Source organism: Scatophagus argus, chromosome 12 (assembly GCF_020382885.2).
Source record: "Scatophagus argus isolate fScaArg1 chromosome 12, fScaArg1.pri, whole genome shotgun sequence".
NCBI lineage: Eukaryota > Metazoa > Chordata > Actinopteri > Scatophagidae > Scatophagus > Scatophagus argus.
In genome coordinates this window covers 15,267,534-15,285,711 of record NC_058504.1, presented here as the reverse complement: position 1 = coordinate 15,285,711, position 18,178 = coordinate 15,267,534, and the positions used below count along the sequence as shown (strand labels likewise).

The following is an 18,178-nucleotide window of genomic DNA, read 5'->3' as shown; positions in this document are numbered from 1 at the left end:
TTGGAGCTCCAGTCATAATTCAGCGTGACCTCAATCTGCCAGCAACGCTATGGTTTGATGGATCTGCTCACAGTTTGGGTGTCGGGTAGTCGCATGTCAAACACGGGCAGATAATATTGGGGCTATCTGTTGCTTTTGCTGAGTAAAAGATGCTAGATATGAATGTGACACATGTTGATTGTGTTGAATCATGCTCTTTCTGTTTATTTCATAGGGATGTTGAGTAATTGTTCGCTACATGATTGTCAGAGTAGATCCTAAAGACAAAACAATGTCAAAATTGGTTAACCTCCATCATGATGATGCCTGTCTTCTGTCCGTCTATTCATCATCTTTGCGTCTTATCAATCAAAGTCAGCCCAAATACACGTGCATGCACACACACACACACATGAGCACTCAGAAACACACATACACCTCCCAGTGTGGATAATTAGCCGAGTCCCTCAGTGGGCGATAGAGCCTGTACTCTTCTCTGCTCTTTCTCTGACCTTCCCCAGTGAGCTTCCTACCACAGTGGGGCTCATCACACACAGCTCTAATACATATTTATCGGTTCGGTGACAGCTCGATTTATATGTTTCTCCACAAACAATAGTAAAGCTTCAGTGACACTTCCTCCCTTTCATCAACCAATGCGGGAGATAAATCTAGTAGTGTCGACCCAGCTGCAGCCTCCTCAGCAGTTGGCCATCTGTGGGTTTGGGTGGTTCGACAAACAGGGGACCAAGCCATGTTATTTAAGCCACTCTCTTCAATTATGGCAAACGGATTTGATATACGTATGTCTGTCAAACCGCCTTGGCAATCAGAGGAGCTGCTCTGCCGGCAAACGTTTTCCTACAGTAACTTCTGATCAAAGACATTTAGAAAGTGGCTGTGGCATGGCTGGCAGCATTGGGATTCAGGACAGACTCCCTGCACCATGACTGGCTCTGTTTGCACAGCGCAATCTGAGTTGAGATGTGAAGAGAGGCAATATCACTAAAGAGTGAGAGGAGGAGAAGGGAGGGGATAGGAGGTGGAGAAGGGAGGGATGGCAGGATTAAGCCCCAGCCTCCTCCTGCCCCACCCCCTGCCACCAAGCAGCCATCTTTCATCTTGCGGCTGCCCCTCTAATGCTTTCAAGTGGGTGAAACCCTCGACATCTGCTTCCGCTCCCTGGGACACGGCACAGGCCACCATCCTGCAGAGATGCACAACCACAAGACAGCTTAAAGGGCAGCGGCAGGGCAAGGCCCCAGAAAGCCGATGGTCCCATCCACGTAGAAAGAGATGAGAAACATGATGCAGGAGATGGAAAACAAACATTTCTTTCATGGGGTTAAATCAGAAAGTTATATTCAGACATGTATTGAAATCTTTGCTGCCAACATCCACATTCAGCCTCAAAATCATTGTTCAAATACACAAAGTGTGGCTTATGCTAGTAAACACTCTCACCACAGAAACATTTCACAGTTCACTCACCCAGACACATTAATTCTACTTACTACTTGCGAACAAATAAATGTAAATAGCTCTGTAAATAAACACTTCATCTTCGCCAAGAAGAAATAAGCCCCCCGCTGCCTCTGATTAAGACTACCAAAGTGATATATCTGGCACTTAAGTCTGCTGTTTACCTCATAAACACAAAGACTTCAACACAGCCACCCACACTGATGCTGAAATATCACAAACTGAGTCTGCGTGCCTGCATATTTCTCCTCTAGTCTTTGTGGCTTAAATGTTAAAATTGTCAAACAGCTTGTTTTTGATGCTTGCAATTTTGAGAGCGTTTCAACTGCTGTGGCTTTTGGTATCAGTGGGTTCAGTGGTATCCCTTGACTTCAGTAGTGAAAATGCCATGAGCAATAAAGCAACATGGTCAAGTGGTGGGAGCTTCGCCTCTGATTCCCTCTCAGATTCTGAAACAGCACTTGTGATCTGGAAAACCATATCAGAAGGACAGATGAGCAGCGCTATTAAGACAGGCACTGTGAAGCATCAGCGATGATGTGATGGAGGTCTGCCCAATTCCAATGTCATTTTCTGTGGCCTTGCCCTGCTTTAATTCCTGTATCTCCTTCACTCTCCTGTATGTAAGGAGAATTTTTTCAAAAGAGACACAATTGATTCTGAAGAAATGATGTTTGTTATTTGGGATCTGTTCCTTTGGTGAAAGGTCATTTTAGAACCCTTTCATACTGCACTGCAACTAAGATGTAATTTAATTTGTGAGACTAGAGTAGATTTGTTCACTTTGGTTTCTGAGCCCCTTCTGCCCCCTTTATAGCCCACCCACACATGAGCACCAAAATCCTATGTAGATTCACATTATAGATGATCTGTTGACTCTCTGTTTCTATATATTACAAGCCAGAGACCATGGTGTTCTGTTCAGCTTGCTCTTCTTTCATATTGTGCCATCGTGTTGCATTGTCTCACCGGGTGAATATGTGCAGTTCCTTTTCTTCTGCAAATGTAGGGAGTAGGAGTCTAGTTTTATTTATAGCAATCCACCCACCAACTCCTTAGGAATTTAGTGATCTTTCAGGTTAAAAAAAAGAAGAGACTTTTAACTGACTTGTGTGTGAATATATATGTGTGTGTGACTGCAAAAATGAGTATCTGTGTCTATAATTGCAGTGTTTGAGGTTCATCCAAGCTACCCTGAAAAGTACATTAACACAACGAAATGTGTACAGAGTTCATATATTCAAGACTACTTAAACCAGGCATTTCTGCTTTTCATCCAAGGAAATGAATTTTTGTTAAAGCATCGTCCGGTTTTGACAGTTTTAATGCACCCTCTGTTTGCAACAAAGGCAGCCGCTGCCCCTGGCAAACATACTGAGATTATTACAGAGAGAACATATAGAGATGGATAGAAGAAGAGAAGATGACAGACAGAGTGCTGATTCTCCTCTCTGTCTGCGAGCTGTCTGTGAGACCAGACCATCTGCACATTCATTATCTCAGCCATGATTCCATTATTGTTCTGTGTGGCAACAAGGACTTGTTCTGTCTGGCCTTTGTTATTCTTATCAGCTATGTAGCTGACAGCCCCCTTTTGATCATGGCAGCAACAAAATTAAAAACTATCATGTAGTATAGCACGTAACTGAATTATCCTCTATAATAGTGACACACTAAACATCATCCTGTCTCTTCTTCCTGTGTCCTTGTGCAGGTCTTTTCCACAGAGCCATCATTCAGAGCGGGTCAGCCCTCTCCAGCTGGGCGGTGAACTACCAGCCGGTCAAGTATACACGTCTCCTGGCAGAGAAGGTGGGCTGTAATGTCCTGGACACCTTAGACATGGTGGACTGTCTGAGGAAGAAGAGCTCCAGGGAGCTGGTGGAGCAGGACATACAACCAGCGAGGTACCACGTGGCCTTTGGACCTGTAATTGATGGTGATGTCATCCCTGATGACCCTGAGATCCTCATGGAACAGGGTGAGTTCCTAAATTACGACATCATGCTGGGGGTCAACCAGGGTGAAGGGCTGCGGTTTGTGGAGAACGTGGTGGATTCAGAGGATGGTGTGTCTGGAAACGACTTTGACTTCTCCGTGTCAGACTTTGTGGACAGTCTGTACGGGTATCCGGAAGGAAAGGACACACTGAGGGAGACCATTAAGTTCATGTACACGGACTGGGCAGACAGAGACAATCCAGAGACCAGGCGAAAGACGCTGGTGGCTCTCTTCACCGACCACCAGTGGGTGGAGCCATCAGTGGTGACGGCTGATCTCCATGCTCGCTATGGCTCACCCACCTACTTCTACGCGTTCTACCACCACTGCCAGAGCCTGATGAAGCCAGCCTGGTCAGACGCCGCCCATGGGGATGAGGTGCCCTATGTTTTTGGAATTCCTATGATTGGTCCTACTGACCTTTTCCCATGTAACTTCTCAAAGAACGATGTCATGCTCAGTGCTGTGGTCATGACCTATTGGACCAACTTTGCCAAGACTGGGTGAGTAAAATGACTGTATCTTGTTTTTTATCAACTATCTCAATTAAGGATCAGTATTGTTAAGATTTTATTTGCACAGGTGTTGATACAATCTGTATTGATACGAATTGATGCTCCTATCGATTCATTTTAATGGGAATAAAATATATAGGCATAGCACCATTTCTTTTTTAGAAATACACATCATATGCAAGGAAGCACCACCGTAGCTAAGGTTGACATTAGTCCGTCCGTCCATCTTCATCCACTTATCTGGGTCCATGTTGTGGGGGCAACAGTCTTAGCAAGGAAGGCCAGCCCCTCCTCTCCCTGGCCACTTCCACCAGCTTATCTGGGTGGATACCGGGCCATTCCCAGGCCAGATGGGAGATGTAGCCTCTTCATCGTGTCTTGGACGTGCGCTGGGGTCTTCTCTCAAATAGACATGCCCAAAACAATTCCCCAGGTGGCCGAACCACCTCAACTGCCTGGTCTTGATGGAGCAGTGGTCCTTACTCTGAGTTCCTCCCAGATGTTCGAGCTCCTCACCCTATCTCTAAGGCTGAGCCCAGCCACTCTGCGGAGGAAACTCATTTCAGCCGCATGTATTCGCAATCTGACATTAGTCTGCCAAGTGTTACCTTGATTTGAGGTTGACTTGTTGCATTATCCTGGGTGTTGAACTCAAGCTAGGAGCAGTGGACCAGAGGCAGTGATGATGGAGCAGCAGCCATTTTGGTCAAAAAGTCAAACTGCTGCAGTTAGACCACAAACATACATGTTGGGAAAAATAAATCTAACAGGAGGTTAACAAAATGTTGAATGTTAAATTAATGAATAGATGACATTCACATGCTACAATATAATAAAAAGTACAAAAACATATTCACACATTTCATTCATTTGTCTTTGAAGTGAGTAAAATACCAGTATTTGCAAATTAGTAAAATCAGTGATCACACAAGTACAAACTATAATACAAAAAGAATAAAGAGAAAATCACAGAGAGAAATCCTGCCTGAGTCCTATGCTAGTGCTACAGAAAAATGAGCTGCAGGAAAAGGAAGGTCTACAATGGAAAGCATAGGACAGAAAAGGCATTTTTCAACAAAGACATTTTTTTCAGAGGTGTTTTTTGCCTCAACTTCCTGAGTCCCAATCTGAAAAGCTGAGACATATTGAATCTGAGGAAGATTAAATGTTCCTCCTGAGTGTGTGTTGTGCTTTTTGCGCTTGGCTGACTGTTTGGGTTGACTCCATGTGCAGGGCTGTCTGCCTTTGTGTACTTCTGTGAGTGTGTGTGTGTGTGTGTGTGTGTGTGTATGGCTGGAAATGCTATCTAAGCTCTATTATACCGAGGCCCAAAAGACACAGAGACTTATCAGGGAGACATATCAAACTTTTGCCCTCGGTGGTATCGATTCCCTCAGCGTGGACTGAGTCGATCACTCGTGCCCTAGGTGACTCCCGCTCCACAATATGCTCAATTTCACCCCCACCCATCTCTGAATCTGGCCATTTTGTATGACTACTAGTAATCATTTCTAACAACTGAAATTTAATTTGACCGTCCGATCCCTGTTACCAGAGAGGCATTGATCCCATCCTGAACGAGATGCAGTCTGAAATCTTGTTCTGTTTTTATCTGTTGTCCAATCAGGTGGCATTTACATCCAGTGGTCTGGCTGATAGGCTGAGCCTCGGAGCTGACGGCTCTGCCAGATTCGTGAACTGCTGAAGGCAGACTAGTGCAGATGGACTGATGGCTGCTATTTTGGCTCCTCAAGGGAAACACTGAGGTCCATCAGTGCTGCTAGTGCTAAACAGCTGTTTCTTCTGCCTGGCAGCCATCTTGCGTCAACACATACAAAGCTGCAATTTGTAGATACATATGGACTTTCTTACTTGTTATTTCAAGAATGTTATGTGCTGTTATGAGATGGGAGGTTGTGTTTAATCCTAATGAGAAAATGTCTCAGATTCAACACAATGCCATGGGCAGTAAGCTGGGCTTAACCCTAACCTGGCCTTCACCCTGGAAAGCAGCAGAATTCAAAACAACAAATTGCACTTTTTGCTGACCCCCTGTCAGTTTTGTATATTTCTGCATCAGCGATTGATTGCGACTTGGAACAGAACGGTAGGGAAGTAAACTATTTTAGATTTCACGCACCATGTTATCGGTGGTGTGTTGCATTGGTGTAACTCCAGACTTGGGGATTACATGCAGACCACAGTTAGATAGTGAAAAGTTTGGGATTAGATGGCAGGATAATAGAAAACTCAGTGTGCTGCTTCAAAGGGTAATTTTTCCCCAGCCCAACTCAAGGACTCCACCATCAACTCCTCCAGAGGTGGGGGTGGGGTGGAGGGAATGTGAGATATTTCCTGTAAATCCTCAAGTTCATCCTTCTCATGTGGACCCCACTAGGGGATATAGATATCTTCTCCAACACCACCCAACCTTTTAATTAAGGCCCAGTTGAATTCCCTTTGCCTTCTTGGTCCTTCCAACACCCATCTTCCCTATATCTCCCTCCCCTTCCAGATGTTCATAATGAACTGGCCTAGATTGCACTTTCTGCCCCCTCTCTAAATCAGCTGTAGAAACATGTGTGATACAATTTTGAGACACTTGGGCTGCATGTCAACAGTGTGTATCATAGCACCGTCCTCCCCAAAGCTCTTCCTGTCCCTGGCTCTCATGTGTCATCTTTACAGGGCAAATCCCTGCCCATGCGCTTTTTTTCCTCCATCAGTGTCAGTGAAGCATAAAAGCATACAGAGAGTGCACGCTGTCAAATCTTCTTAGTGTGTGTGTGTGCATGTGTGTGAGTGTGATTGCGATAGTGTGTGTTTACACTATGAGGCTGTTCTTTCCTGAGAGTTAGGGATGTTTCAGAAGCCAGGGGATTTACTCAGCTCAGAGTTTTTTCTTTCTCTGGCTGCAGCATTTGTTTTACTATTGACAGGCAAAATTGTCCTGCGCTTTATTGCCACAACTTCCTCTGAGCAGTTTCCCCAAAACTTTAGCCAAAAGTCCACACACTGTGACTTCCACACCTTCTTAAACAGAAATGCAAGCACAGCAACGTGGCTGTACACAAAAACCCTGGCAGAACACTTCAGTAAAAGACAGAATGATGAAAAGCCCAGAAAAGATTAATCGTTATGTATCATTAGTGCTATAAATACGTTGGTCCATCTTCCCAGGTTTTTTTTTTTCCCTGCTGGCTGGTGCTCATTTCCTCTTTTCTGTATGTGAGCTGTGCCACATGCTGTGCAGGGCCTTCTAGGTAGTTAAAGAGCAGAGCGCTGTCATGTGTTGAATTTCTTTCCTCACTCTCCTCCACTGCTCCTCCATCCCCCGTCCCCCTCGTTATTCTATACAAAAAAAGAAACTCATGTTTTACGCTCACAACATGAGCTAAAATATGCAGTATTGATTCCTTTGTCTTTAGTGACAATGGCTGCCACCCAAACAAATGTAGATAGACGTAACTACATTGTGCCTGTAATGCAGTTTAACAGCCAGCACTCTGATTTAAAGCCCTGCTTGTTGATTTTTTTGGGCTTTCTCCTTCTTGTCAGTTGAACAGCTCTCCTCTGTAGGTTTAATAGCACGTATACATCAACTGTTTCTCCCGTCTGACCTCATTCACGCACTGCCTCAGCCTTTTGTTTAAGCCAGCTGTCGAGTAGTTACATCACTCATCCCTAACCCCCCTCCTTGTCCTTTCTCCAGATTATCCCTCTGTTCCCTTCAATTTCCTTCGTTACGGCCAACTCAACCTGCACCAGGAGTCTCTGAATGCTCTGCATTGTGGAACAACACAGTCCCAAACAGCATCCTACCTACTCTATTAAATAGGCACTCACTTGATAGGAGATTTGTAGCCAATATCCTGATTTGCATTAGAGAAGGTAAGGAAGTGGTGTGGCTTGTTAAGGGGTCTGGATGCAATTGATCGGTGTCCATGCTGTGTGCTGAATGTAATGAGAGGAGGACAGCAGGGGAGAAGGAGGAGAAAAGGAAACAGATCTGCATGTATACATCCTTAAAACAGTGTTTGTCAGATTAAAACAGGGATAAACACTACAAATTTTGCAATTTGGAAGAGGTAGAAAGCTGATTATAAAGGGAGAAAGGGAATGCAGGGAATGTGTTGGATGACATGTTTTGTTTCCTGCCACTCATCTAATCAAACAAATCAATATCATCCATAATAAGGAGTGGTCTGAGAGCTGTGTCCTCCAACTATTTTGCACGCCCCAAAGTCACAGCACCTCGCCCTGCATCACTTAGCCCGCTGAACCGAAGGCTGCCATTAAATATGAACCACGCATCACTCAGCCCTCTGCCCCAGCGTGAGACCACATGAAGGGTAAAAGAGCACAGCCTGATAATTTGCCCACTCAGTGCGGATGTTGCCACCCTGCGCATCGCCAAGACAAAGTACAAACAGAATTAGACCGAGTGCGTTTATAAAACATTTACACAGAATGCTGGGGAAAGGTGTTGAGAACCTTCTGTTGGAGTTAAAAATTACAATTAGCTGCTTACTTTGTGTTACCTGGTAAGTAGGAAAACAACTGCAGGGGATGAATTGGTTACACAACGGTAACAACAATGACTAAAAAAAAAAAAAAAAGGCTTCAACTTTGCATATTTTAGAGGCTTAGCAAAATGAGCATCAGCGACACTGAATTAATTCATGTTCCTTGTTTTATATTGAGAAGGTATGCTCAGCTCAGTATTCAGAGACCTTGAGTGTAGTGAAAATAGATTCTTGTCTTCTGCCTTAGGGCGCCTAAACGTGTCTTTTCAGATTTGGTGATGGCTAGGTCTATGATCATTCAAGCGCTTCAAATTACATCAGGATGAAAAGGGGAGGGAGGTACATGGGAAATGGAAAAAAGAAAGAAAATGATATTCATTCTTCCCCCTTATCTACCTTTTACATCAGTGCTTGCAGATAGTGCTTAGAATAGGTAATGAGCTCAAGTCCCTGTTCTGGCACATGTGTATGTAGAGTGGCGAGTTGGGTCTGTCATCCAGGTGGTACAGCACCTTATAGAAGAGAAGTTTAATAACGACTGAAGCCTTCTTCTTTCATCATCCTGAAGAGGCTCGTCATCACCACAACAAAGCATGTACTGCTTTGTGAAATGTGACATGCCCTGTGTTCAAGTGTTGCACTTGTGTGGGTCCCAGAGGTCATTACACTGTGATGTGACCATGCACACACAGACACACACACACACACACACACTCACACATGCACAAACTCCCAGTCAATCACAGATATAAACACATGGGAGCACTTAAACACGCATGGCAGGCCAAGGTTAGCGGGGGTCAGCGGGTCAGCATGAGAGGAGGGGGAGCTGAGGAGGAGATGAAGGCGGTGGTTTATAGTATCACAGCCATATGAACACATCAGAGGGAATCTGAAAGGCCATTAAAACGCCTGCTTTTATGGGTGTAATAATCCCTCTGCTCTGCCTGGGAGTCCAGCCACAGCACCAATGACCATCCAGATTAAGTGGGAGGTCTGACAGGAGGTGGCAGGCTATCAGTTAATGCAGGAGAGCTCTGAGAGCCCAACAGGACCACAAACATCACATTATGCCGGGGCTGTTCATACAAGGCACAGTGAGGTGTTTTCTATGAGGCTGAACACGTACGGCGAGTTCGGAAAGTGTTTGAACAATGACACACACTTCAACATTTTATCACCAGACTGAATGTTTGAATGAAAGGTGATACGGTGACCAAGAGATTTGAGTGTCAGCTTTAATTTCAGGCTTTTCAGACACATCAAATGATCATGCAAAGAAATACCCCCTGACACACACACACCCCCTTCATTTCAGCTTGCCTATTTCTGACAGGCTAAAATAATGTTTAATAAATGTTTGGTTTTGTTTTTTTATCTCTAATGAAAATTTCTTACTGTGTAGTGACTTCTAAAACTCTTCAGCTCATCGAGATCAGAAGACTGTTGATATCTTCAAGTTTCTCTTTCCAGCCTAATCTATTTTATATCTGTCTGCATCCCTGAGTATTCAGCTATGACCAATGTCAGCTGACTTAGTAGTCATTGCAGTGCTTTACATACATCCTAAAGAGAGCACAGAGCCAAAACAAAATGTCTCTGTTCACACAGTCATGCTGCTCACTGCAGAGGCTTAGACACTCAAAGCTAATCATTTTTTGGTGTCTCAGCTATTGTTTTGCACGAAATTATATGTGGGGTTTCATGCCATTTGTCCTCTTATGCGTACAAAGGGAAGCCACAATAACACCTGTGAGATACCTTTAAGATTTAAATGTATATCATCAGCTTCACTCTCACATTCGACTCTTATTTTTATTGGATTGTAATGTTCCGGTGTGATGTGGTGAACCGCCTGCAGAAAACTTCAGCCATGATTACAGCACTATTTTACCATGTTCAGATGGGGAACACCACAGTACAGCACTCAGGAAACATTATAAATTGGTTCTGAGTATGTTGCATCACACTGGGCCCTTGCACCTCAGTACAAATAGAGAAGTATTACCTAGTAGCCCTCACCGTGTTGAACAACACACACCAAGCTCAGATCACTCCCTCCGACTTTAAAGCTCAGGGCAGGACTTCAAAGCCAGCATGTAGCCCAAAGTTGAGCAGCAGTGGTAGAAACTGTTCAAAGGAATGTAGCCTGTTTACTATTGACTTTGCAACAATTACCCAAGCATATGTGTGTGTAATTAGATAAGGCAGCCAGTTGTTCTCTAATGCGGCAAATCAAATTAACTAAAGATGGCACATTGATTTCTTTTTGTTCCCTAAATTATTCATCTTCACTTGCACTGAACCAGCCAGCCAGCCACCAAAGAGCTTTTCTAACTCCCCTACACTACTACTCCCTTTGCTCCCTGCACACACTGATTGCTTTGTGAGATTTATCCAAGCACTTTTTCAATATTTTTGCCATCACAATTCAGCAAATTGACCCTCCTGAAAAGAGACAATTTGCAGTGTTATGGAAATGCCCAGAATTCCCATTAACTGAGACTGCTCTGAGCTCCATCACTGTTGTCATGTGCGTGTATGTACCGTGTATGAGGAAGAGAGAGGGAGGAAAATTTGCTTGCACGAGTGTGGGACAACACGCAAAAGACTGCTGTGAGAATTCATGGAGCACGCAGGCTGCAGACAACCACGTCTCAGGCTGTTCCATTGACGTCCTGTTCTTTGGCATGTTGCGCATGGGGAGATCAATATGACCTTACCTCCACCACCCACTCCTTTGAAACTTAATTACTGATATTCAGCTACAAAGTCATCATAGGCTGGCTGTCAATATTCATTGGAGATCATTACGAGCCTAATAAAAGGGGTTATTTACGGGCTGCTCTGCTGACACCGGCCCAGGTCCAGGGATTCAGCTTCAGCCATCTCAATTAGCTTTACCTCCCTCTCTCTTTCTCTCTCCCCCTCTATCTCTCTCACCTCTCCCAGAAGCACTGACCTGAAAAAGAAAAATTGACAGCAGAGAAACGAACAGGAGAGAGGATGGAGGGTGAATTCCTCTGGCATGGCTTTTAATTCTCTTGGCTATGTTTGGAGGTTGTTTTCAGCGCGTGCCAGAAAAACATTGTAGCCGCTGTATCCCTAAATTTGAACTTTGCTTGCCAGTGGCATCGCAATCAGTCCCGCAAAGGGATATTTTGTGACATTTAGAGAAATGTCGCGCAGAGCCTTGCCTCCTTGTAACAACACAGCTTTAACTTCTCTGCTCTAGCATCAGTTATTGTTTTTTGTTTTTTTTTTTTAAGACTGCAGCACCATTCTTCAGGGTCTTCCATAGAAATTAATTTTAGCATCAAAAGCAATGGCATGAACTCATACAACTCCTGACATTATACAGCAACAGAGCTACAAGGAGCTGTGTCACTGTGGGAGATTGCTATATGTTAATTTGTTCAATAAATCAATAGCTCCACTGTAATTGAAATGGTCAGCCATCCGGTGTGGAGGAAACGTGTCAATAACTGAAAAGTGGAACAGTGAACTCTGTAGATCAAAAGAGGTACTGCATGCAAGAAATATCTCTCTCTCTCTCTCTCTCTCTCTCTCTCTCGCTCTCTCTCTCTCTCTCTTCCCTCCCTTCTCTCTTCAAGCACACACACATACATGCAGTTTCCTCTTAGCGTCTTGATTAATATGGTCCACTTTGCATCAGTACACTGGATGCCAATGCACACTGCGCTGCCTTCCCAGAGCAATTAGCGTAGGGGCTCCACCAGCGCTGGATTATCAACAACAAGATGCCTCCTGACGCGAGCCCTAAAGCCTGCTGACTTATTCATATGTGTTTACTTTTAAAGCCTCTGCCCTGGTTTTTGTGGGTGGGCTGCATCAGAACTGAATTAAGAACAACATCTGGGGGAGACAGGAGATGGTGGGGGTGAGACAGACAGGCACATATTGTCTGCAGAGAGGTGGCCGACAGAAGAGATGAGGTTGTGCTGCATGGAGATCTTGAGATCTTGTAGATGAACCAGGAAAATAAATTGATAGTACAATACAGTTGGTCAATACAGCTACATAAAGTGTAATACATACCACATCATACACACATGGATAAATTATTAACTCTGGTCTGTTGGTTGCCACTGTGGGTTTGTGCTTTTGCTGTTGTGAGTATCGCCCAGAAAGATGAATGAATTCTCCAGTAGTTACTGAACTCCTTTCACGCCAAAATATAAAATGTGGCTGATACTTTGATGCTTTGTTTTTCCCACATGAACGTGATAGCATGAATAATTAAACATGCTGTCAGAATCTTATTTAACAATATTATGTTTGTCTCTTCTATGTTTGTAGCGATCCCAACAAACCTGTTCCCCAAGACACCAAGTTCATCCACACCAAGGCCAACCGCTTTGAAGAGGTGGCCTGGTCCAAGTACAACCCCCAGGACCAGTTGTACCTGCATATCGGCCTGAAGCCACGTGTGCGCGACCACTATCGTGCCACCAAAGTGGCCTTCTGGAAACACCTAGTGCCCCACCTGTACAACCTCCACGACATGTTCCACTACACCTCCACCACCACCAAAGTGCCCCCACCAGAGACCACACAGAACACCTTGTCCACCAAGAGGCCCAACGGCAAAACCTCCTGGCCGTTCAACACCAAGCGGCCTCCCATGTCCCCAGCTTACAACAGTGAGGACAAAGACTCTTGGAGTGACGACGAGGAGACAGGGCCGCTGGTGGTGGAGAACCCTAGGGATTACTCCACAGAGCTCAGTGTCACTATCGCTGTCGGAGCCTCATTGCTGTTCCTCAATGTGCTGGCTTTCGCAGCCCTCTACTACCGCAAGGACAAGCGGCGACAAGACTCCGGCCACGGGCAGCCCAGCCCGCAGCGGCAGACCACCTCCAATGACATTGGCCACCACGCGCCTGAGGAGGAGATCATGTCGCTGCAGATGAACCAGACGCACCATGAGTGCGAGGCGGGGAACAGCAACGAGGGGGCACTGCGCTTGGCCTCGCTTCCTGACTACACGCTCACTCTGCGACGCTCTCCAGATGACATTCCCCTCATGACCCCAAACACCATTACCATGATCCCCAATTCCCTGGTGGGCATGCCCAACCTGCACCCCTACAACACTTTCACAACCGGCTTCAACTCCACTGGCCTGCCGCACTCCCACTCAACCACCCGCGTATAGCTTTAAGGAGGCCAGGGGCAGCCAGCGCAGGCGGGGGTGGAGGAGGCGGCCGTGGTGGTGGATGAAGGAGGAGGAGGAGCAGCAGCAGGATGAACGAACGGAGGAGAGGATTGTGTTTTATAAATATCACAGGGAGGGGGAGGGCAACAAGGGGGAGGGGAGGGGAAGGGCATGAGTGGGATTAAAACGTGAAGAGATTTAACTAGACTTTTACTATGAGGAGAGTTGCTGAGAGCTCTCTATGGATGTCAAGTTGTGCAGAGCTGCCAAAATCAAACTGCTTCCTTTCTCCTGACCTGGGGAAAGGCTCTTTCTGCAGTGTTTTTTTCTAAAATAATCATTTTAAAAGCCTTTTTAAGCAGACTGAGCAGATATCAACACTTTTTTCTTGAATTCATAACAAAAACAAAGAGAAGTGCTTTTTATTTCCCCATCCCTTCCTCCTGCGGGAGACACATCTCGAACAATAGCCTCTACGTCAATATTCGCAAAATGTTTTTAATTGCTTCTTCGTTTTGTTTTACGTTTCAATGCCTTACGAAGCTTGTTCTTTTTTTGTCATAATTTCTATTCCCTGAGACTATTCCAAGTGGAGTGTGTTACCAGACGATGAGACTCAAAGATGAGAGACTGAATCCAGGATGGGAACCAAGAGGATATGCAGATGTAGATTTTAAACCCATTTTGGGCAACTCATTTTTTTTCTTTCTGTTGCATTCCAACACAACAGCCACACAAATGGTGTTATCTTTTATTTTTTTTTATCTCGTATAGAAATAATTTGTCTGGAACAGCTCTTGCCCAGAGATGAGAAGGCAGAGATAAATGCTATGTTACTGTGATTGTTTTGTTAAGAAAAAAGTGCATCTTTTACAGCCAATTTATCTGTTAAGCTATCTGATATTATCTCCACAAAGTGTGCACGTACACATGCTGCTTAGAGCACTTGTGTGTTTGTGTGCATGTGATAATGATTTGTCATTTCCTGCGTGCAAGCGTGGATCAGACGCTGAGCGAAGACAGAGACATTGTCGGAACTTGCAAATGCAAGAGCGGTGAGTGAGTGAATGAGTGCGTATGTTTGAGTGTGTGTGTGTGTGTGTGTGTGTGTCCGTGCACCTGTTTTTTTGTTTGTAGGTTGTATAATGTGGTTTTCAGGGGGGTGAAGGCTGAGTACTTTCTCATGTTAGTAATTTTGGTTCACCACCAGTAGTGTTTCTGCTACGTCTCTGGGTGTCTGTCTTTGCGAAATAGCACTTTTGTTATTTTCAAAGTTATAAAGTTATATGTCTAATTTTGCTTAAAGATTACAAAATAAATCTATTATTTTATGTGTAAGAGAAAAAAAAATAGCTAAAGATTCAACTGAACTAACTGACATGATTCCATTGACTTTGTAAGAGTTTCTCTTCAAGAGCAGACAGTGGCCTGTTTGCACTGAATAAATTCAGTGCACACTTGTATTTCTTTGAATATATATATAAATATGGGCATACATACATATATGTATAGGGCTTCTATGGAGATATCACTCCCACTTAAAAAATAAACAGAATACTGTTCAGACTTCAGCACCAACACGAATAATTCCTATGTATTGATGTTTAAACATCATAAGCCAAGACCGCTCTAGGTGTCTTTGTAAGAGCTCTATATGTATATTTATGTATAAAATATTTAATATTTATTTATGTATACCAGATGCATACATGCTGATTGTGCCATGTGCCAAATTAAAACAGTAAAAAAAGAAGAATATAAAGTTTCACAAAACTTTTTTTTTTTTTTTCTTGCTTGATCAAAGTTCTTTTCCTCCCTTTTAGGACTTTTTATTATTTCCATTTTGAATGAGTTAAAAAAGGAATATTCTTGCAGCAAGTGCAAGTCTCCCCCCAGGACTTCCTCTCTACCTCCTTCTTCCTGTCTCCCCTCCTCCTCCTCCCTCGCTCCTTTTCTCTCGCTCAAACCTTTGAGAAAAACAGGCTAACAGCTTGGGGCCTATCTGCGTGCATAACTCCAGATTTTACTGTAATTCATGCAAAGTAGTGTTGCAGCAATGGGAGATTGTGAAAAGATGGCCTTGATGTACTCATATTGCATCCTATTATATGTTATTCTCGCAGAGAAAACTGGAGTTATTGATTCTGCGAGTAAAACTGACAATTTTCATTAAGTATCTTGGCATAGCACAGATTGTCTCCTTCGTTACAGCAAAGTACAGTAATGCAATCTGACCAGTGACCCCAGATCAGTGTTGCAGTTCTTACTTCATGCACACAGAACTCAACATTTTTATGAAGTATTCCATTATAGCTTCCCCTGGTATTTAATGATTGGAGACGCAGCCGAGCGAGAAGCACAGTCTGGTCAGCTCATCACCGATGCTGCCAGTAGCAGAAAGAGAGAAGGGGTTATTTGAGGGAAATTGCTCAGAGACTGATCTATATGAGTCATTTTGTTTTTGCTCCTTCTGCCTTATATGGAGCTCACCTCCTAATCAGCCACCGTCTTCAACTGAAACACAGCCGCTAAGAAACAAGTCACTGGATTCTACCTGGAGTTGTCTAATACATGCAGCAACCTATCATAGTGGCACTGTTCAGCAGCAATAAAATTACTTTTTGGCATGGTATGGGCGATTTTGAGGAGAAAAATATATTTTTTTAATACTCCTGCCTGCTAAATTGGTGTGAACCATTCTTCCTTGAATATGTCCTTAAATATTTGATTCACCCAAATTACTTAGATGTTATTTCTTCAGTAGAAAGTAATTAAATAAAAGCTGTTCACAGCAAAGTCTGTGGATAATTGAAAGTAACAGGGACATTCTTTTCAAAAAAACACTCCACTTTAATCAGTGTTTTTACACTAACAATGGTCCATATCGTTATTTGTGTGTGTGAAAGCAGTTTCACTCCTGTTGGGATGAACACTTAGATAGTGACCACCCAACTCACAACACTCCAAACCCCTCTGTTCTGCAGCGCTGCAGACCTGAGGAGGACTGAATCGGGAAGCTCATTGTTTTGGTTTATGACTCGCAGCTTTACTTTGACTTAGGCAGAAATCCTAATCCACTGAGCAGGTGCCATACAATCAGGAGACGGAAGAAATTAGTGACTAGCTTTTGAACAGAATAAAACATTTAATATTTATGAAAGGATTGAAAATCGGACATACATTACATTAATCAGATAGCCAGCCAACACACAAATGTTGGTGTGTAAATAAATGTATGCCACACCTACTGAAAAGGTGATAATAATATTTGTTGTGTGGCCAGTAAAGGTAATTTTTAATGCTGCTTGCACCACAAACAATATTTTGTCCACCATTGCATTCATTATCGATTTATTATTTCATACAAATAGAGGGCATCGGCTGATGAGGGCCATGAGACGTGGCTGTAAGCTCCTGAAAATTTTACAGCATTAGCACCTTGTGCATCTGTTTGTTTGTTTGCTTTTTGCATAATTTGGGTTAGCCGGTCCTTTACGACAGGACATCAGTCAAAGTAGACTGTCCTCCCGTCTGATCCCTCTGCCGTGTTTGGAGGTCAGTTTCCACTGGCTTCAACACACACACACACACATACAGTGGCACAGGGCTAAAATTGAGTGGTGAAGTTGAGAGCGAACTATCAAACGGAAGAAATGTCATGGGAGGGCAACTTGTTTTTGCCATGTAATTTTCCCATATGCTGTTAAAGCAGAGCAGATGTCACTGACTATTGGCAAGGGTAGACCTGGTGGCCTCTGGGACACGGCTTGAGATACATGGCCCTGTAAAAAGACCACATGATTAGGAGCTGGACCAAAGGGAAAGACCAGTGTTGTGATGCAGCGAGGGGAAAAAGGGGGTCAGACTCCTTCAGCAATCAGGCACCTGAAGGCTCGATGAAATTAGTCCAGACTTCCTGTGACAAGAATTGCCACCAGTAGAAAAATGGGACAGTTATGAGCCAGACATTTTTCCACGGTCGAGATTTGTTTGCACTTCAGTGAGTGTGTTTTGAAAGTGACATCATTCAAGGATTGGTTGGAATACCCCAATGGGGGTTTGTGACTGCCTCGACAGCACGGAAGACAAACCCAGTCTAGAAAATGGATGTGCCAAATTACACAGTACCACCCGCTGGGAGAGAGCTGCAGGTGTGTGTGTGTGTGTGTGTGTGCAGGTATTGAGAATTATATTTCTACCGTGCTGAACTTGTTGTTACCTGTATTTCCTCTCACCCTCATCTCTCTCTTCCTGCACCTCATTCGTCTTTACTCTCCTCTTCCTCTTTCATGCGATTTTTTTTTGATCCTCCCTCTCACAAAATGCAATCTGAGCAGCTCTACCTCTGTCACACACAGACATGACTTGCCCATTTTCTATTTCTTCTACTTTGCCACAGTGCCATAATCTGGACTACTTGCTCATTTCCAATCTTTCAAGGTCTAATTTACCTGAGTTACTATGTATCTCTGCAGACTGAGAAGCTAATCAACGTT

At 44.0% G+C, this 18,178-nt stretch overlaps 1 protein-coding gene across 3 annotated transcripts in view; it reads left to right on the top strand.

The window, feature by feature from the left end:
* The window catches only part of nlgn3a (neuroligin 3a), a 169,070-nt gene extending 152,146 nt beyond the window's left edge, over window positions 1–16,924 (top strand). For 2 of the 3 annotated variants that reach the window (XM_046406260.1, XM_046406258.1), the window contains exons 5-6: window positions 3,176–3,965; window positions 12,824–16,923. In XM_046406260.1, the coding sequence (XP_046262216.1) occupies window positions 3,176–3,965; window positions 12,824–13,682 (1,649 nt within the window). In that variant the 3' untranslated portion in view covers window positions 13,683–16,923. Of the gene's footprint in view, window positions 1–3,175; window positions 3,966–12,823 lie in introns of all 3 variants that reach the window. The other variant, XM_046406261.1, reaches the window with a different exon arrangement.
* The last annotated feature ends 1,254 nt before the right edge of the window (window positions 16,925–18,178 follow it).